The sequence below is a fragment of the Lipotes vexillifer genome, unplaced genomic scaffold (genome assembly GCF_000442215.2).
Source record: "Lipotes vexillifer unplaced genomic scaffold, Lipotes_vexillifer_v1.1 scaffold376, whole genome shotgun sequence".
NCBI lineage: Eukaryota > Metazoa > Chordata > Mammalia > Artiodactyla > Lipotidae > Lipotes > Lipotes vexillifer.
Genome location: NW_006785037.1, coordinates 1553995 through 1575866, shown reverse-complemented (window position 1 = coordinate 1575866; position 21872 = coordinate 1553995). Strand labels below are relative to the sequence as shown.

At 35.2% G+C, this 21872-nt stretch overlaps 1 protein-coding gene across 3 annotated transcripts in view; it reads right to left on the bottom strand.

Annotated features, from left to right (window-relative positions):
- The window catches only part of VPS13B (vacuolar protein sorting 13 homolog B), an 804491-nt gene that overhangs the window by 558053 nt on the left and 224566 nt on the right, over positions 1-21872 (bottom strand). For all 3 annotated transcript variants that reach the window (XM_007457167.1, XM_007457166.1, XM_007457168.1), the window contains exons 18-19: positions 14012-14146; positions 13049-13222 (exon numbers count right to left, since the gene is read on the bottom strand). In XM_007457167.1, coding sequence (XP_007457229.1) covers positions 13049-13222; positions 14012-14146 — 309 coding nt within the window. The remainder of the gene's footprint in view (positions 1-13048; positions 13223-14011; positions 14147-21872) is intronic.

Below are 21872 nucleotides of genomic sequence, written 5' to 3'. Positions count from 1 at the left end.
CTTCCGATGAGTATAAATATGAATGAGAAATGACTCATAATCCCATCAAGCATTAATAATCACTATTAAAAAGTAACTTTTCTAAGAATATATACATAAACATATATTTATATACATATGTTGAGAGAAATTTTTAAAAACCAGAATCTTATTATATGTAGGTTTATACATTTTTTTGACACAAGCTTTTATTATGAACATTTTCCTATGATATATATTTTCTATTGCCTCATTTCAAAGATGCTCTTCTTTAGATGTATCTTAATTTATTTTATAATTTGCCTACTATTCGACAACAAGGAAGATTTGTGATTATTATAAATAAGCTGACATGACTACCCTTACATTTTAAACACAAGTCTTTAAATGCATCTGGGATTACTCCTTTAAGGATATATAAGTCCTGAAGACTCCTATAAGTCTTGAAAGTAGGATTATGAATGATGACCACTTTTAAAGTCCTTAATAAGTTTTGCTAAATTGATTTCTGGAGAGTTTGCACAAATTAATAGTCCCATCAGACTTTCATTTAAGTGCCCATTTCATAAACTTCTCAGCTTTCAGTTTTATAATTTATTAAGTATCAGTTTCACAGGTAAAAATTGTTCCTTACTATTGTTTTAATAGCCATTTCTTTGGCTACTTATTAGTTTGATTTTTTTTCATGTGTTTTTTATCATTTGTATTTCTTACTTTTGTGTCCTTCAGCCATCTTCCTGTGATGTATTTTTAATTTTCTTTATTGTTATTTATCTGTAACTGAGTTCTGCACAACTCTGTCTACTATATCCTTGAAATTTCACAGTATTTCAGAAATCCATCTCTTCAGCGGAAACTATCAGATAAGATGTAATTTTTACATTTGAAGAAAGGCTTCTTATAATTTAGATAACACTATATAAAGCATTTAATTCTCATAAGAAAAAGTACAATATAACTATTCACTAAAATAAAAATGTCATAATCAAGAGACTGTTACTTCTGTGAGGTTCAGGAGCTCCTCTTTCCTGTGTTTATGCATGTACACACACACTCTCTCTTCTCTCTCTCTCTCTCTCTCTCTCTCCTTCCTTCTCTGATATAGAGTAGGTATTCAAATTTTTGTTGTATAAATACTTTCACCAGGAAAGCTTTTTAATAAGTTAGAACACATTATTTACTTTAAAACCAGGTTAGAACATCTTATTTATTACCTTAACAACATAAATAAATAAATAAAACATAAGGTCTTTTTCTGGAAAGTTGCAGATATTAACAAAGCACCTGGCTGAACGGAACTTAATATGACGAGATTTCAAAAGTTAAATTCAAATTAAGGTCTACAGAAGTAGCCCAGAATTCTTCAACAATCAATACTTCCTTTGGACAAGAGGAAACTGTTAACTTCATCACTGCCCTCTGCCAGTGGTATTATTTTCCTTTGATTTTTCTCTCCACATACCAAATATTTGTCTCACAAAATTACTCCTGACCTGCCTCTGTATTTAAACTACCACAGCTAAAGATAGCCTAGCCATGTGGAACTTAGTAAGGCTTGTAGGAAAAAAATTGTGCTTCAATGAAGAGCTCTGCGTTGTTCAGAGTACACCTTCCCAGGTTATCTAAGTGTGATTCTATGGGGACTCTGTACCTTTCATTGCCGTTGAACTATCTTACAAATCTCTAAATTGTAGATAAATGATAGCAATGCAAAAGAATTATTCACTATAGGTGCAAATAAATTCTGTCAGGTAGAAATTTGACTGACCTCCCTTCCCCACTGCTGAAGGAGTTTTGTGTCCATTTCCAAATTTATTACAGTATTACTGAGCTATAAATGCCCATTGTTTTATTTTTAAACTCTCCTTTGATCTGGTTGTAACACCTGCCTGGTTCTCTCATTGGTAATAATGTTAATAAGCTTTAACGTTTGTCCATTTTACATCTATACAAGAGTCAAGATTTCACTTTTTTTAAAAAATTATTCTTTAACAGGCTGAAGCCAGACTATATTTTTCCCTCACAGATCAACTTAGAAATAAAATGAGGTGGGCCTGTAGACAATAGGGTTATACCCAAATGGCAAAAATCATTTCATTAGGACCAGCCTGTACCTACCAAATACTTATCATGTACTTGTCATGACCCTGACCAGTTTCATGGGGAAAGAATCCTATAAACAGTTATGACTGTTTGCCCTGTGATACGGTCAAAGTGCCATGGTGCTGCTTGGAAGTGGGTAATTAATTAGAAAGGGAGGAGAGAGAAGAGGGAGGAAGAGGAGGAGGAGGAAGGACAGAAGTCAGAGGAAGATGAAACTGAAACAAACAAAATGTTCTCAGAAAAGTTCCTAAATTCTTACACATTAATGGACAACTGACTTTCATCATTTATTTACAAAACAAAGTAACTGCACAAGGATGATTCCTGTGAATACTATACTGACTACAAAGGATGCAAAAGCTATCTGTGGAATCAAGTTTCTTCTAGAAGGGATGGAACAATTAGGGGAAGAGGCAGGTAGCAAAGACTGATGTGAATTTCACTCCTGTTTTATAAATCAACTCCTAGTGGTTCACTAAGGCTTCTACTTCTCATTTGACCAATATGACAGCTACTATACAGCCAACTTCAAAATCTAAACAGAAAATGCAAAAATAAAAATGCACTTTGAAGACATCATTATCTAAAATATAAAAATAAACTGAAGTAATAATGGTAGCTTTTTGATCCATATGAAAACACACAACATTATACATTTTATGTTGAAGTTCACTTGAAGCCCGTTATCACCTGAAATACTTCTTATATAATAATTTACTATTTACAAATGAAGATACCACTTACTTAGTTTGAATACCAGTTTCCTTTTACTATACAAGCAGTAAAAAATGCAAAATTTTTTACCTTGTGCTATAAATAAGGAAAACAACTGGTCACCCATAAGGCTCAAGAGATTTCTCTCACTGGCTTCCTTCCACAATCCGGGACCTTCCAAATAAGCAAGCAAAGCAATTTCCCGTTGCTACCGAAACTGTCTCTGACTCCTAGCATCATGCCATCCAGGAGACATTTCAATCTGGAAGAAGGTAGGATCCTGGGACTAGGTAAAGGATTTACTCCTAGCTTCAGACCCGCAGACCCACAAGTTTATAGAGTTAACTTGAAGGAAAATTTAAAGTGGATAGGGATCAGGTGACATGTAGAGAACACGCTAGGAAAGAAAAGGACTCGAGAAAAACCATAAGCATTTAATGAAAAAAATGATTAACACAGGGTACTATTTTGGACAGAATAATTAATACTTAAAGTTTGCATTATGTTTCACAATTACAATGGACTTGAAGGTAGAGTGTTTAACCTACACAACAATCCTAACAATCAGGTAAGAATATACTCATTTTACAGATGAGAAACCAATACTCAGAGGTTAACTTGTTCAAAATAATACAGTTTACAATGGATAAAGTTGCAGTCAAAATGTAAGCTTTTTTAATAATTCATTCATTCATTTATTCATTCATTCAGTCTTGGTGTACGTCTATCTCCTCAATATATTATAAATTTCTTTACAGTAGAGACTTTGATGCATCATTTTATTTATATAGACAGAAAACTTGCAAAAACTACTTGTTGAATGAATGAATAAATGAATAATTTTACTAAAAAAATAGAGCAATAAAAATATGAGAATGGCAAAAAAATACAGGAGAGTTTTCCTTTACTTAAGTAAAGATGAATTTGAGAATCAACCATAAGACAAACTTCATGATTTGAAAAAGAAAAAATGTTTTAAATATATAACTGCTTTAATACATTTAAACATACATGGTTTATATGTGTGTAAATTCCCTTAATTACTGTGCTAGATAGAAATTTATATTTTTTATACTTAAAAACATCAGGCTGCATTAATACAAGACATTTATGATTTAAACTTTTGCCCCAAAAGTTATAATCAAACTGTATTTGGCAAATATTTCACCAAACATTTCACTGTGCATGTGTGTGTATCTGTCTAAATGGAGAAAAAAGATTTTTATAGTACTTAGTAGGATAAAAAATTCTCTGTGCTACAAATGCAGCATTCTAAAAAGGCTATGTTCTGGTAACTATCATAATCCTTCAGAAATTGTTTATATTATGATTAAAAATCACTGTGCTCCTATATTCCCACAAATAGTTCATATGGTAAAGAAATCAGTAAACTTACTTTTATGCATAACATCTTTAACATTTGCTCCCCTTTCTGTGCTTGTGATTAAATGTAACATTTTGAAATCCCAAAGTTCTGAGAAAAACATAAATCCTTGTCTCACAGCTGCTGTTTGACTCTGGAAACACATGCATTTTCTTTTCAAGCATCTACCATCAAAATTCCCAAAGGGGTTGGACTGGAGAACACCTGCATCTCTTCATTTAGTTCCAATAACAGAGCCTAACTCCAAAATTACAAAAATAGAAGCTCTGTTCAGCTGTAGTTACATTTTGCCCCTAATTCCCGTGAACAAAAATGCTAGGAGCATGAAATCATTCAGGCAAGCTCTGTCATCAAGAGGATAAGATTTTTTGCACCAGAAGCCCAGTGGGAACATGATAGAAAACTGGCAACAATTACAGATAAACTACATAGTAAAGTCCTCAGGGAAGAGAGAGGAAATGTAATAAGATAGATGGGTATAATTTTTACACATTTATGCCCAAACCACAAATGTGAATTGTCTTTAATTGCTACAATATATAAGCATTCTTACTCATGTGCCCTGTCAAAAATACTAAAAACATAACTTCAAGGCAATTCACTTAATTCTACATTATGAGGAGAATTTTCTGGAACAAAAAAACCATTCCCCATAAATTAAAATTTACCATCTAAAATACCGTCTCCCTTTTAAAAACTCCTTCACAATTCATATCCTAACCAACCAACTACGAATGGTCAAATAAGAGTATGTGTGTTTGCTGATATATTTTAATCCAGAAAGAAAATTACCTCCCCAATTTAAACATGAATTTCCAGAGAACAGAATTATAATTTTGACTTTCCTTCCCAATAACAATGATCAAAAGTTGTACATATTTGATGGGTAAAACATAAAATAACTTTTAATATATGGCAATCCAGTAAAGTTAAAACCTTATATTTATTTCTGCAACTGATTATACCAGGGAACAGAAAGATCAGCTTAAACTGTATTATATTTAAATGACATTTTAAGAGGAACAGTTGTTTTAAATTATTTTTAAATATCCTCATAATCATTTAATTCTATTTGTCTAGTGTTAGGAAGAAATAGTTGTTTTTAGTTTTATATGTCAAAAGCAAATACAGCATGATCATCTTACTTACACAAGTGACTACAGCCAGATACTTTAAGAGATTATCATCTTTAATAATGGTGAACCAAAATCAATTAGATGAAATTTCATAGAAGACTGACATTCTTCATGTAAATTCATATATTTATTTAGATTATAAAATACAGAAAACTATCTTAACAATAGTTTATGTGAAAAAGAACTCTAATTTCCAGTAGCACATACGCTTAAGACAAATAGTAACTAAATAGAAATTCATTATATATACCTGGAAGATACACTCTCTGTGCTATGTGGAGTATTGTGTTAAATTTTACTTTTTTTTAATTTATTATTTATTTTTTTTTGGCTGCCTTGGGTCTTTGTTGCTGTGCGCAGGCTTTCTCTAGTTGCAGTGAACAGTGCAGTTCACTCTTCAATGCAGTGCATAGGCTTCTCATTGCGGTGGCTTCTCTTGTTGCGGAGCAATGGGCACTAGGCACACAGGCTTCAGTAGTTGTGGCACACAGGCTTAGTTGCTCTGTGGCATGTGGGATCTTCCGGGACCAGGGTCCGAACCCGTGTCCCGTGCATTGGCAGGCAGATTCTTAACCACTGCGCCACCAGGGAAGTTCTCGTGTTAAATTTTTAAAAAGACGTTTTCAAACATGTAGTGGAAGTACGGCAATGACTCTGAAGGCAAATCATATGGGAAGCAACTAAAATAAATTTATTATGTTTAGCCTGGACTATTCAGCTTTTTTCCAAAAAAAAAAAAAAAGCTTTTGTGGAACATCTACCATATGCAGAGGAGAAAGAAGGAGCAATTAAGCTAGTGCTAGAATTTTCAGCATTAAGACATAAGTAGTGCTACTAACTGAAATTGAATGATGGAGTATAAAATGGGGTGGGGGAGATTACACTGAGTTTCATTTTAAACATGTTAGGCCACAGGAAAATAACCACAGGGCAATGGTCAAGAGGTGGCTAAAATTTGGAGTTTGGATCTCAAAAGAAAATAAATGGACAAAGAGATATATGCATATGGTTGGTTGCTAAACACACACACACAGGGTGTTGATGAAATCATCCAAATAGAAGAGGGCTGGCGACATAATATCAGGAACAACCTATATTTAAGGCACAAAGGAAAGAAATGTATTTGAGGGGGGAAATGAATATGGTTCAGCAAGGAGAACCACGAAACTACATTGTTGTAGTGTCCAGGATTGTGATCCTAAGCTTTTACCCTATAATGAATGACGTAGAACAGGGGTCCCCAACCCCTGGGCCATGGACTGGTACCGGTCCGTGGCGTGTTAGGAACCGAGCCGCACAGCAGGAGATGAGCGGCGGTGAGCCAGCAAAGCTTCATCTGTATTTACAGCCACTCCCCATTGTTCACAGTACTGCCTGAGTTCCACCTCCTGTCAGATCAGCGGTGGCATTAGATTCTCATAGGAGTGCAAACCCTGCTGTGAATTGCGCATGCGAGGGATCTGGGTTGCGCGCTGCTTGTGAGAATCTAATGCCTGATGATCTGAAGTGGAGCTGAGGCGGTGATGCTAGAGCTCAGGAGTGACTGCAAATACAGATTATCAGTAGCAGAGAGGTTTGACTGCACAGAGACCATACTAAATCAATTGCTTGCAGACTCATATCAAAATCCTATCAGTGAGTGGCAAGTGAAAACAAGCTCAGGGTTCCCACTATGCACTATGGTGGGATTCTGCACTATGGTGAGTTGTATAATTATTTCATTATATATTACGATGTAATAATAACAGAAATAAAGTGCACAGTAAATGTAATGCACTTGAATCATCCCGAAACCATCGCCCGCCCCACCCCCCTGCCCCACACTGGAAAAACTGTCTTCCATGAAACCGGTCCCTGGTGCTAAAAAGGTTGGGGACCACTGATGTAGAAGACAGGAGACTCCTGAGTCAGACATAGGACTTTATTACTCATGGCACAGCAAGCAGCATGATTATCAACATATGTATTTGTATCAGTTCTCTTTGCCCTCAAGTTCCACAGAGGTAACAACAAAGACATATCCAGATGGATGCCTGCACATGCAGTGGAATGCATTATAAGAAATGAATCCTGCACCTGAAACTAACCCAACATTGTAAATCAACTATACTTCAATTTAAAAAAAGAAGAAGAAATGAACCCCTAGTTGAGGAACCACATCTTTTATAATGGGCAGTAAGCATGCCTTCCATTGGCTCCAGAGGGAAACTAGATCTATCTCCCAAATACTGTTCACTATACAAATATCCTTTAAAAGATAGTCTAGAATAAAGAGCAGTCAGTGTCTCCATTCACAAGATATACAAAAACGCAAGACATCAGATGTTATCTTTTAATACCTGAAGGCCAAGAAAGACTAAGGTTTCAACAGAAAAGGTACAATCATACACAAATGCCAATAAAACATAAGATAATAAGTTTTGTCAGGTATATTTAGGGCCGATATATTATTTCATGTCACTTATAAGACTGAGAAATGGAAGTTACAGTTCAAAAAACAGAGGACCTCATAGTAATCGGACCTAACAAAGAAAGATACTGTTAGATATTCTCTCCAATGGTAGATACATATATAAGAAGGAAGAGGAGGAAGAAACGTAGGGAGAGAAGAGGGAAGACGGTTAACATGTATTAAGGACTTACTATTTTTCTGTCAAATACATTCATATCCTTCACTATCTGTCATAAATGTCCATTTATTCACTCATTCAAAAAATGATTTCTCAAGCGTTCCATATGTGTCAGGAAATTCTAGGCGCTGGAGATAAAATGATAAGCAACCAGTGACAAACTCTGTCCTCACAGAACTCACTGTCAAACGGTGAAGACAGACAGCATTCAAATCACACAACTACATAAATATTTACTGTCATTAAGTGCTATGAAAGAAACACACAGTGAACTATGAAAATGAATGTAACAGAGATACCTAATCAAATTGGGTGGTGGGGGGTAGGGGAAAGGCAGCATCAGGGCTTTCTTGAAGATACAGTAGTTGAGCTAAGATCTCAACACTAAATTGAAGTCAACAGGTATAAGGTGAAGGGGTAAGGATAGTTTTAAGAATCCCAGACAGAAAAAAAAAGGCATATACAAAAGCATAATCACAACTGAGAAACTGAAAGAAGGCCAAGAGATCTGAAGCACATAGAAAGGGGGGTATATCAAAAGGACTCCTAACACTGACTTAGAAATTGAAATGGATGGCCTGTAAGTTCCTTTGTTCTAAGTTGATAGTATTTTGTGATCATTTTATATTCATAAATAGCAGACACCCTAAAATTTGTTTATACATTAATAAAAGGATTAACAAATACTAAGAACTTTTTAACAAGCAGAACCTGCTATAAATCATAGGCAAAATATAGCATATGAAAAAGAGCTAAAGTTTATATTTAAAAGAGAAGGGAAGAAAAATGTTTAGAACCTATTTTAAAATATTTTACATACATCAATTATAGTCACCAAGTGCTTCTACCTCTGAAGGAGCCAAAGAAGAATCTATTTTCTCTATTTATCTATATAAACATAAGAAACAGAAGTGTCACTAAACGGTTCCTGTGAATAGTAACCATGAATGCAGAATGTGGGCTGGCACACTGGACTCCCATAGGAGCCTTCAGCTCCTTCACTGTAATCAGAGCCAGTCAAGCAGAGAAAGTGATCAAGGGGGAGGAGGGAAATGTGCAAAGGGAGCTGCTAAGACTTCAAAGACAAAACAATGCTGTGACATCATGGAAGTGTGGCTCTTTTGATAGTGCTTAATATGAAGTAAAGAAAGAGATCCTCAAAGTTAAGAACGTGCAAGGCTGGGTGGTACGATGTTTAGCAATATGGATCCTAAAAATAAAAGACAAAATGATAAACAGCATAAGACAGTGGGAAAATGTTATATAGTTAGAAGCCCCAGATTCAAGTTCAAAGTCTGACTTGTTCTGAGCCTCTATTTCCTCCTCTGTAAGACAAAATAACATTTGCTGTGCTGAACAGTCTTGTTTTATAAACAAATAAAACAATTTATATGAAAGTGATTTTTAAATTGTAAAATACTGTTTTTACAACAAGTTTTACTAATACTACTATTTCTTTCAGTCAATTAATACTTAATTCCCATTAATAAAGCTGTCCATTCCCTCACATTCTGAAGTCAGAGTCAGAAAACTCTGCCTCTTTATCCTAATTGAGCTTCTCTCAAAACTCACTTCCTAATATAATATCCACAACATTTTCTGGTCCCCACTTTTAATATCCCCCTTCAATTTGGGAGCATATGCACAAAGGCAGTTGTCTTCCACACATCATGCCATGATAATCAGAAGCCAATTAGAATGATCACCAAACTCCTCTAAAATACACAATTTGCCTCAAATCAGTTAGCCAATCACTTACTACTCCACATTCCAAAACCTCTCATTCAAATTCTATAAACAAATGGGAAAAGCTCATTAACAACTTCATCTGGATGGTCTGTCTCTAAAAAAGACAGCAGGGATTAATTGTGCTTTCCTTTCATTGTTCATCTAGAAGAGTTCAACTACCCAGCATCTTTTGTTTTTTTTAAAGAAACCATCAATAAAGACTCGTGTTCTATGCCATTTCCCTTAGGTGCTCCAGCCTCAAAAACCAAAGAAAAGCAAATGCAATCATCACTTACTTGCTCATACATTCACAAAATATTTGTTGATACCCTACTATATGTGGGATATTGTTCTAGACACTAGGAACACAGCAGTGACCAAAAAAGACAAAAATTCCAGCCATAATGAAGCATTAAATTCTAATAGCAGGGAAAAATAAAACCCAACAAATCAGTAACATGTATAGCATGGCAGAGTGTGATAAGTACTAAGAAAAACTTTAGAATAGTGGGTAAATAAAATGTGTCTCTGTATGTGTGTGTATATACATATATGCAAACAAGAGAGAAAAAATCTTTTGTATACAGTGATCAGGAAACAACTTGCTGAAAGCATATTTCAGTAAAATCTTAAAAGATTGTTAATAAATTATTTCTTCACTTAAAATTTATTTATAATTTATTCATACCATCAGTCATATATACACACACACCTCCAGTTTTAAACCTTATTACAGGAACATAAAATTAGTCAATATTACTTTAAAACTGGCTTTGAAAAATAATACTTATGCGCTCTCTCATAACCATATCATAAACACCTAAGCCATGAATGTGGGTGGCAGTTCCCAAGATGGATGGAAAATTTAAATTTAAAAATACCCTAAATAAAGTATGTGAATGTAGTTTAAGTAAAAACACATTACATTTTAGGATTAAAACACACCCAAAGGAATATTTTCAAAGCACCAAATGCATGATCACATTAAAATTTTACATGAAAATCCATAAGCATATCACTAAACATAACACTAAAGCTGAAGATTAGGTGAATTTCCCTAACAGTAAGGAAAAAACTTTTTCCTAGAAATATCATAGGTATAATTTTTTTATAGTAGTTTACTTTTAGACCCATGCTATAAAGGTTAAAAATGCAAATATATATTTGAGACCCTAGATATACATTTAAATTACAAAGAATAATATGAATATCGTTATTAGAAAGATCAGATTATTTAAACATGCTTGACTCAGTTCATTCTAATTGTGTATATGACAAAACAAACAAAAACAAACAAAAAATGAAGAATCCCTGCCCAATTTAAGAATATGCAGTAGATTCTAATAAGCTTAGTCCCTTCTTAGGTATCAAAATTCTAACCAGATGGTCTGGTCATTCTAATAACATTTTAATGATCTTATGATTTGAAAACAAAACCTACTGAAAACTACTATCTGGATAATTATATAACAGAGTTTCTCAAATGGCATATTTAAAGAATATAATTAAATAGGCATTAAAAAAAGCATGATGTTGGGACTTCCCTGGTGGTCCAGTGGTAAAGAATCCGCCTTCCAATGCAGGTGAGGCAGGTTTGATACATGGTCAGGGAACTAAGATCCCACATGCTATGGGGAAAGTAAGTCCACGCACCACAACAGCTAAGCTCACGTGCCTCAACGAGTGAGAGAGCCCACGTGCCCTGGAGCCAGCACACCACAACTAGAAGAAGCCCCCTGCGCCGCCAACTAGAGAGAAGCCCACGTGCTGCAACTATGACCCAACTCAGTCAAAAAAATAAATAAATAAATAAATAGATAAATAAATAAATTGGGGGGGAGCATGATGTTTATTTAACCACCAATCCCTTCTCCCTAAAACCGGGGTAGGCAAACCACATAGGCTAAATCTCACCCACCTCCTGCTTTGTGAATAAAGTTTTACTGGAACACAGACACCCATTCATTTACATATTGGGTATGACTATTTTTGTGTGCTCTAATAGCAGAACTGAACAGCTGAGATACAGCCCATATGGCCCACAAAGCCTAAAAGGTTAGTTATCTTGCCTTTAGTAAAATGTTTACCAAGCCCTACTTTAAAGGACTCGTAAAATCTTCTACCCATAGGCACAGTCTTACTTGGGTACTGGCCTCATCCTCACAATTTTTTCCTTAGGAAACCACACCCATCCTCATCAAGTTGAAAATGTCTTTTTGAGGAGTATTGTCTTTAAAGGCAAGCTGACTCAGGGGTTCTCAGACTCACCTTTCAAATACTAATTTCTAGTTTCTAGTGTGGATGCCATTCAGCTGCAAATGCTACTATAACAAATTGTGCTTTCAGATGGTTTTGCATCCATGCATATGTACACTGCTTCGAATATTCACCTCTATACAGTCTCTGTGTAGTTAATTACAAATCTTTTCATGGTTTCTACTTTGAACTTAGTGCAGTCACGCTTAACATATTTTCTATAAGCTACAGTTCTACTCATATAATGTTAACTGAGCTCTACTCTTAGGCAGCTATTTGAAACCACCTCACTGGCCAATTAATTCTAAAGAAAAAATTCAGACTCCTGACCCTTTTAAGAAATCTGTATATAGCTAACTTATTTCTAGCATCATGGTCTTGGCTTTACCAACTACATACTAACTGAACTCATGGCTGACATCAGGCTCTACTTACTATACTTTTTATCCCCAGTCTTCATTGATAGTTCCAGTATCTCCTCTCAACATGAGAGGTGTGGATCTGCTATTATGGTGTGAATAAAATGGAACAGATTCTAGGCAAAGTGCTTCTAGAAAAAAATTTAACTCTAAGAAATAAGAGCTTGACTTCTGAGTTTTTTCCTTTATTACAACATCAATATATTTTCCTTTTTGTAAAAGCACAGAAGGCCCAAACACCTAACTTTACCATGGCAAACTAAGGGTCACAAAGTGCTACTATCCCAAGAAAAATATTTTCTCTTTGCAATGTTTTAAATTTCTTTTACTCCTTTCTATGTATTACATGATATATTTAAAAACTCAGTTGGGTTTAGTAGTAGTAGTAGTTGAATCTGAGATTAACTGTTATACTTACAACTGAATTATCTCAATAAAATAGAGTAAAATCATTATTGTTTGTAAACACATCATTTATCAAAAATGATACAAAATACTTCATTTGAATTTTCAAAGAGCATAACTGCAGAGTGTATCTCAATGGACACAAATGAAAAAGAGAGGAAGAAAGAAATGGAGGGAGGGAGGGAAGGAGGGAGGGACGAAGTTAAGGAAAGGAGAGAAGGAAAGAAAAAAAGTCCAATTTTAAAAGTCTTGCTGGAAAAGAAAATACAAATAAGTGAATAATGATGTACTTACCGGAACTGTGGCAGTAGTCCATATACTGTGGAACTAGGGCTGTGAAGGCTATTAAATCTGGAGCTAAGAGAGATTCTGGCTTTCTACTCTCATTGAGCCACTTGCTGCTATGAAGGTCTTTAGTGTCAGAAGGACCCTGGAGCAATGGAATTAACTTCTCTTTTCCACTCTCACCTGAACAGAAATATTTATGAAAAAGAAACTCTTATCAAATAAAACACAGGAGTACCCCAAAGATATTTGATCTTAAAGTATACTAACATCATAATATAAAATTTCAGTTTATACTTGGTAATTCTAGCAGAACATTTAGTTATACTCTAAAAAGTATGACTGATAAAATTAAAAGCACTTTTAACTCTTAAAAGGTTGTTTTAATATTTAGCTAATGAATGCAGAACATGTTCAGAAAAGCTTATAAAATAAAACAACATGAACACACTGTATTCTCAATATTCAGTGGAATCTGTACCTATTTAATCTTATCTAGACATTTAATTCACACTGGAAAAAATTAAATAACGAACAGTTTAAGGAAAATATTATGAAATAAAATATTGGAAGGAAGGCGAAATCAATTACAACATTCAGTTGAAAAACAGCTGGGTTTTCTGTTTAATTTCATTATACTAACAACATTTTAATTTAATTTTTAAGTGTCATATACATCTATACCTCCTACCCCCCAAAAGTGTAAGAATAAACTTTCCTTTAATATTTCCTCCCTCATAACCATTATTAAAACTATGCAAAGTTTTTTTCCTTAAATAAAAATTAACCTATTAATGTCAAGAAGTATCATCCTGGCACAATTAATTTTTTTCAAGTAAAAATAAAAAATTTTAAAGCCTCTGATTCATAGGAACAATGAGTAAATTCTTGTTTCAGTAACGCTCCTTGTAAAACGCATGGCCCATTCTCCTACACAGGCAATAAAGTTTTACATGGTCCAGCTGCACATACCTGGGGCTTTGGCACAAATTTTTATTGATCCCATGGTCCCAGAGGCACATTTGACCAATGATGTGCTGCAGTACTTCAATTCAACATTCTGGATTGAGCCCTCAAGAGTTGGCAGGGGATTCTTAGATTTCACACCTAATAAAAGAAAACTGCAAATGTACTAGCCGATTGAATTTAAATAATTTTTAGACTCCTTCACCAAGGCATTTAGACTTAATTATACTTTAATTATCTACCTCAGATTTCTTACAGTATTTGTGTTAGGCTTCACAGTTTAGTGTTTAGGAGTTAAAAAGATGCAATTTTAAAATAAATGGGCTGAACCTGCATAACTATACTTATGAAAATTTGAAACAAATATTTGTTTAAAAATCAGGAGACTGAAAAATCATATTTGGTTTTAGAATATAGAGTAAGATTTTCAATTTGATACAAATTTAACTTATAAATTGAGTTTCATTTAGGCAGAGACATTTAATTTAAGCATGAAACTTCCAGCGTAAACAGCTTCCTCAAAATATCTTGGCCAGGTGGGGTGAACAGAGAGAAACAAGATAGCTCAAAACAGCTCCTAAGTTAAAATACAATAGCTTATAAGCAAAATTGACATCCCATGTGTAGCTAAAAGAAACTAAAGGGATTCTATATCAATTAACAAAAATAGTGAATATTAACATCTCTACTATATGCTACTTGCTGAAGAACATAAAAGCACAGAAGGGAACAATTACCATGACATAAATGGTAGGGAAAACTTAATTCAAAAAGGAGAGACTCATTTTGGCCCTGAAGGGTAGGTGAGAATTAAAAAGGCAGAGAAACCTTAAGAACATTACACTAACATTATTGCAAACCACTAAAATAATGATAATGATGATGAACTCTAATCAACTAACATTTACTGGAGGACTTACTATGTGTGATACACACATCTCATTCAATCCTCACAACAGGGCTGTGATAAAGATGTTATTGTTATCCTCATTTTTACAAACTGGGATATAACGGATTAGAGGAGTTAAGTAATATTTGCTCAGTCCTACAGCAGAGAGAAAGAGCTTAGGTGTTTAACACAATTTGATCCTATCACAGAAAACTTCACCACTCATTTCACCTATATTCATGAAGAGTGGCCTTCTTTTCCCCATTCCACATTCCAATCAAATATATATTATCCTTCATATCTGAAACTCCTTTAAGGAGAACTAAGTATGAAGAATTAAGAAACTCATGAACTTTTTATGACAGATATATTAAACATTACTCTAAAATCTTTGATCTCAAACTCTGGTGCATTCAAGAAGCCCCATAGTCCTCCAAGAGTCTTCCTGAGATGTGGCCCAGGAAACTGCAGTTTAACTAACACACTACATGGTTTGCCAGTAGTTAAAGGACATCATCTTGAGAAATACCTTCTCACATAGTAATCTTTACTTCAGAAGGACCTATAAATTTACTGATTCCTATTTGACTGTTATATAAACATGTATCAATTGGTTGCTATTCCCCAATATTCACCACCTGTGTTATTTCCATTTGCAGTGGTACCTATTATCCTCAAAGCAGGAGTCTAAATGCTGTGTATTTATACATTTTTCTATGATTTTATCAGTTTTTATCAAATTCTCAAAATCTATGACTCAAAAAACGTAAGAAGCAGTATTTCAGAAAGTTAAATGATGCCAACAATACGAAATAAACATAGCAGTAGTAGTAATAACAGTTGTAGCAGTACTACTAGTTATAGCACCTAACACTCAATGACTAAGTGCCATGCACTATGCCCGGTTTGTTATTTTTATTCATCTCAAAAGAAAAAAAAAAAAAAAGGTAGCTATTACTATTCCACTTTACATTCAGGAAAACCAAGGTTTAGAGAAATAAGGATTTTGCCCAGGCTCAAGTCAGAAAGTGGGCAGGTGTGGTTCACTTTCCTCTTCATAAGAAAAGAAACTGAGTTACCCTGCATATTTAACAACTAGTGTGGATACAGAAGTTATAATCAGTGGATAATTTACGCTGCTCCAATCAGTATGTTAAGTGATGAGAGGGATACAAAATGGAATAATACCCTCCTCTAACTCTCAAGCCCCCAGAGTCAGACCCTCATTCTATGCCAATTTTTTGAAAAAACTTAAAGAATCTAGATAGTGATGAGCAGACAAGAGCTAATCAAAGATTCTCTCAAGGGGGCTTCCCTGGTGGCGCAGTGGTTGGGAGTCCACCTGCCGATGCAGGGGACACGGGTTTGTGCCCTGGTCCGGGAGAATCCCACATGCCGCGGAGCGGCTAGGCCCGTAAGCCATGGCAGCTGGGCCTGCGCGTCCGGAGCCTGTGCTCCGCAATGGAAGAGGCCACAACAGTGAGAGGCCCGCGTACCGCAAAAAACAAAAACAAGAAAAAAAAAGAAAAAGACTCTCTCAACGGTTACTGATGGTGTTAAGAACCAAAAGAATTGAATTAGTTCTGGTAGATGCAAAAATAAACAAATATGAATAGACAAAAATGGCTTTTTAAAAAATTATTTTATAAGCTGCTTCTTTTACATTTTACAAACTTTTACAAGTTTAGGACTCTACCTTGAATCTGAAATGATACGTCTTTGTTAATATCTAATGCATGCCATATATAAGACTCTTATCAGAAGAAGTTGCCGGAAAGCTCTTCTGATAAGAATCACTTATACATATATAAAGCATCTTAGTTTAGACTAATACTATCAAGAAATTATTTCAATTTTTATGATCATTACATTTCTCAGATTTTTTAAAAAATATTTATTTATTTGTTTATTTGGCTGCATTGGGTCTTAGTTGTGGCATGCAGGATCTAGTTCCCTGACTAGGTATCAAACTGGGGCCCCCTGCATTGGGAGTGAGGAGTCGTAGCCACTAGACTGCCAGGGAAGTCCCTCTCAGATATTTTTAAACTTGTTTTAGTAACTAAAACATCCTGCATACTTTCTCCTTAAGAAAACTTTTTCAAAAAGTAATTTGTTTTTAATGGCTCAAGCTCAGATTTTTTTAAAGATAATTATAGTCATCTTTTGATAGACTTCAACAATGGAGGAAAACTGCTAGTAAAACATAACCTCAGTAATGTAAATTATGGGCTTTGGGTGACGTAACAAATGTGCCACTCTGGTAGGGGATGTCAATACTGGGAAAGGCTGTGCAGACCAAGAAGGAGGTGGAAAGTATACGGAAAACCTCATACCTCCCTCTCAGTTTTGCTGTGAACCTAAAATTACTCTAAAGAAGAAAAAGTATTAATAAAAAATAATTTAAAAATAAACTTGGTTTCTTTCCACTCTACCATCAAACCAAAATTTGTAAAATACCCCAAACATAAGCACTATGGAGGTAGAAAGGAGCAGAGTCTTGGCATTGCACAACTCAGGGCGCCATTCACATTTTTTTCTGTTTACATGAATGCAGCTTCCTGAAACTGTGAAAGGAAATCTCCTGTTGGGAAAGCAATATGGTGAAACAAAAAGACCAAAAGCTCTGAAACTGAAAAAGCAAGGCTTCAGATATAGGTAGCATTACATATCTAGTAGTTATGTGCCTTAAGGCAAGCCACTATTATTGTTCCATGTGGAGGCCAAAATACTACAGTTATTGTTCAAGGTATTTAACTCTGAGAAATCTGCTGAACTTTATACAGAACTTAATTTAGGGAAGAGGTGCAGAATGTTGATAAGATGTATAGTCAGCTGACATGAGTCAATAGGACAATCACAAAGACAGTGACAATATCTTATATTTGAAATAATGACTTTACAAAGCATTACAAAGCACTCTCATGTGGATTTACTCAAATATTGCTGTCATATTCTACTAGAGGAAGGGAAGAGGGACTCCCTAAGGCACTGCAATTGAAATACAACTTTACATGGTATACACTTTCAATGGAATAATCTAAAAATAATAGTGAATTTTTGTAATACAATTTAATATAAAAAAAATGCACTGTTTCTTTTTCTCCTTAGAGTATTTTTCTGAAAAATATTAACTCTGAACACACATTCTTAGTCCTGTGGTGCACCCTTAGCTCAGATCCTTTTTACACTGCCTTTCTTGCCCAACATAATTCTCCTGGCCTTACAGACACGTTAACCCCGCCGTGTTCAGTAATCAACTTATGATCACTCTTATAATTATCATCTATAAATCAGAAGATGAAATAATGAGAATGGCCTGTATATCTGTGTGGAAGTAAAAGATTAAGGAGTCAAGCCATATGTAAGTTTAGCTCTGTTTCCTCCTTAATTTTTACGGGCCTAAACCAACAAAGAAATGAAAATGAAAAGATAAGCACTATATGTGCAACTCTCCAAGAGGCAAGAACTGTCATCAAAATTTCAGAAGATGGATGCTGATGAACAAGTAACAAGATGACTTAGAGAAAAGTGCCCGTGGGTTATTAAACTAAAAGGCAAGTTGATCTGCAATAAGCCCTGGAAAGATAAGAATTAAAGAAGGCAGGCAGTTCAGACAGGAATGCAGATGAGGCTAAAAAGATGAGAGGTGACTGAAAGTCTATCTAATAACCACACATCCTTTGTTTTAATTCGTGAAGCCACGCAACTACCCCACACTCTTCCTGGCAAAAGACTGAAGGGTTCACGCTGGAGAGGTTGAACCAGAAGGACTTTGAACTAAGGGATAATACCAAGGAAAAGGCTACATGCTAAAAATGGGAAATTGTTTAAAAATCTATATAAAATAGATGTACTGAATAATGAAATCTCCTTTTCTTTTACTCTCTAGGGACGCTGAATGCCAGAGTTACAACCTGCAGGAAAGAAATGGAAGGTATTCTATCTGTGAAAACTGGCCAGTCCAAGAAAAATGAACCAGAGATACTGATAACTGATTATCCCCAAACAACAACAACAAAGAGTAAGTGTCCAATTCCCCTACAATAACACCAGCCATTCAATAAGCTCCAACCTCACACACAGGTTCCCAATTAGTTATTTAGTATTTTATTCTACAATATGAGGGCTCATCAGAAACTAGGTATAAATCACTAACATGAAAAGTAGAGATAAACAACAAACACAGAAAACGAACCTGGGGTAAAAAGACAATGCTGGGAACAGAAAACTTAGGTAATAATAATTATATTATTGTATTATACTTACTACTACTACTACTACTACTGCTGCTGCTGCTGCTGCTGCTGCTGCTATCCTTGAAGGGAGTACAGAAGACACTAGAACAAGAACAGCATGTTTAGCTGAACTTTTCAAAGAACAAAAAAGAGCCATTAGAAATTAAAAACATGATGTTAATTCTCCTTAAATTAATATAAAAATAAGAAAATAAAGGTGAGGAAATCTACCACATAAATTAAAACAAAAAATCCAAAGAGACTGAAAATGGGCCAAATGACCAAAAAATGAAAGGATCAGCATAAACAATCAAATATCTGAAAAACAAAAGTTCTAGGAAGAACTATTAAAACAAAATGGAGAAAATAATCAAAGAAATAATTCAACAAGGTTTCCCCAAATGAAGTACATGAGTTTCAAATTAACAGGGTGCACCACGTATCCAGTGCAACAAATGAAAAAACAAATATCAGGGGTAAAGAGAGAAGCTCCTAAAAGTTTCTGAGATAGAAAACAAACAGATGCATAAAAACAGAAAAATGTTAATACATAAACATACAACATACAATTAGAATGGCATCAAACTTCTCAACAGCAACACTGGAAACAAGAAGACAACAAAGCAATGTTTTTTAAAGTCTGTAGAAAAATCATTCCCAACCTACAAATCTACATATACACCCAAACTACCTTCACATATGAAGGCAGAATAAAGATTCACTCAAACATGCCATATCTGAAAGAAGTTTACTTCCTTTGCTAGAAAGACAGCTACAGAACTGTGCTCTACCAAAAAGAGGAATAAATCAGGAAAGAATAATACACGTGATCCAAGAAACAGGGGATCCAATATAAGAGAAAAGGGAATTCCCAGGACAATGATAAAAGGAAACTTCAAGACATCTGTAGCAGGTTCAGAAGGAAATAGAGATTGAAACAGGAGGAAAGTACACTAAAAGAATAATGACTACAAAAATTAAAACTAGGGACTTCCCTGGTGGTCCAGTGGGTAAGACTCCACGCTCCCAAGGCAGAGGCCTGGGTTCGATCCCTAGTCGGGGGACTAGATCCCACATGCATGCCGCAACTAAGAGTCCACATGATGCAACTGAAGATCCTGCATGCTGCAACTAAGACCCGCCACTGCCTAAATAAATAAATAAATAAGGTATAAAATACTTTAAAAATTAAAACTAATTATCTAATGCATCTGAACATACTGAGAGAAGACATGCTTCTCTAAGAATTTGGGGGAATTAATATAAGTACATGGAACACTAATGAAACAAAAAAAGGCAGTTATTAACTCCAAGGATAAAAGTTGCATAAGAAAAAACATTTAAAGGTAGTATACTATAATTCATACATACACGGTCATAATATATTAATACTGAATATATATTCAAGCAAAAGCTGTGATATAATTAGACGACTTGGGAGAAAAGAAGAATAGAAATACGGACAGCGAGTATTGGCCATAAAAGCTAAATCTTCTTGGTAGGCGAAATAATGCCATCCCGCCGTCACTCAAGGTGCCCATATCCTAATCCCAGGACCTGGGAATATGTTACCTTAACATGGCAAAGGAATATTAAGGCACAAACAGAATTAAGGTTGCTAATAAACTAATTTGAAATGCGAAGATTATCCCATACTATCCAGGTAGAACCAATGTAATCATCAGGGTTCTTAAAAATGAAAGAGGAAGGCAGAAGAAGAGAGAGAAAGACATGTCATGACAGAAGCACTACCACAGAAATGCAATCTTCTGGCTTTGAAGATGAGGGATGAGGGCCACAGACCAAGGAATGCTGGTGGCCTATAGAAGGTGGAAAAAGCAAGGAAACAAATTCTCTCCTAGAGGCTTCAAGAGGAACAAAGCCCTGCTGACACCCTGATTTTAGTGAGACTCATTTTAGACTTTAAACTACAGAACTGTAATAAAATGAACATAACTATGTTGTTTTAAGGCATTAAGGTTGTTGTAGTAGAAAGTATGTTTACAATATCTAAACATGAAAGATAAGAAAATTTCAATACAAGCATTTTATTTAGAAATTTAGAGGTAAAGATCTAAGAATGAGCCGAAAATGACTGCCCCTAAAAAACCAGTGAAGATTATAAGGGCACACAGAACTGACCTTTTGGTACAAGCCTTACAAAACTATAATTTAATAAAATAAAACAAAAGGTCATTCAGGACATTCAAGCAGCCAGGACTCATTCTAGACACACAAAAATAATAAAATCATAGGATAGTGAACCAGTAGTAAAGGTTTCTGTAGAGGGAAGAGGTAAATTCTTTTAAAATACACATTGAAGGAGTAGAGTTATTAGGGAACGTTATACAAAATAGCAATAGCAAAGAGCTTCTAAATGGTTGATATTGTAGTAAAAACGAAGCATTATCATTTCAGGGGAAGAATAAAAGGAGAAAGCAAAAGGAGAGGAAGATTTATCACATGAGAAGAAGGTGGAAGTCTTAACAAGAGCGGCTGGGCAGTCAAGAACAAATAGGTGGATCAAGAAAGCTGGTTGGGGGCTTCCCTGGTGGCGAGTGGTTGAGAGTCCACCTGCCGATGCAGGGGACACGGGTTCGTGCCCCGGTCCGGGAAGATCCCACATGCTGCGGAGCGGTTAGGAGCGTGAGCCATGGCCGCTGAGCCTGCGCGTCCGGAGCCTGTGCTCCTCAACGGGAGAAGCCACAACAGTGAGAGGCCCGCGTACCGCAAAAAAATATAT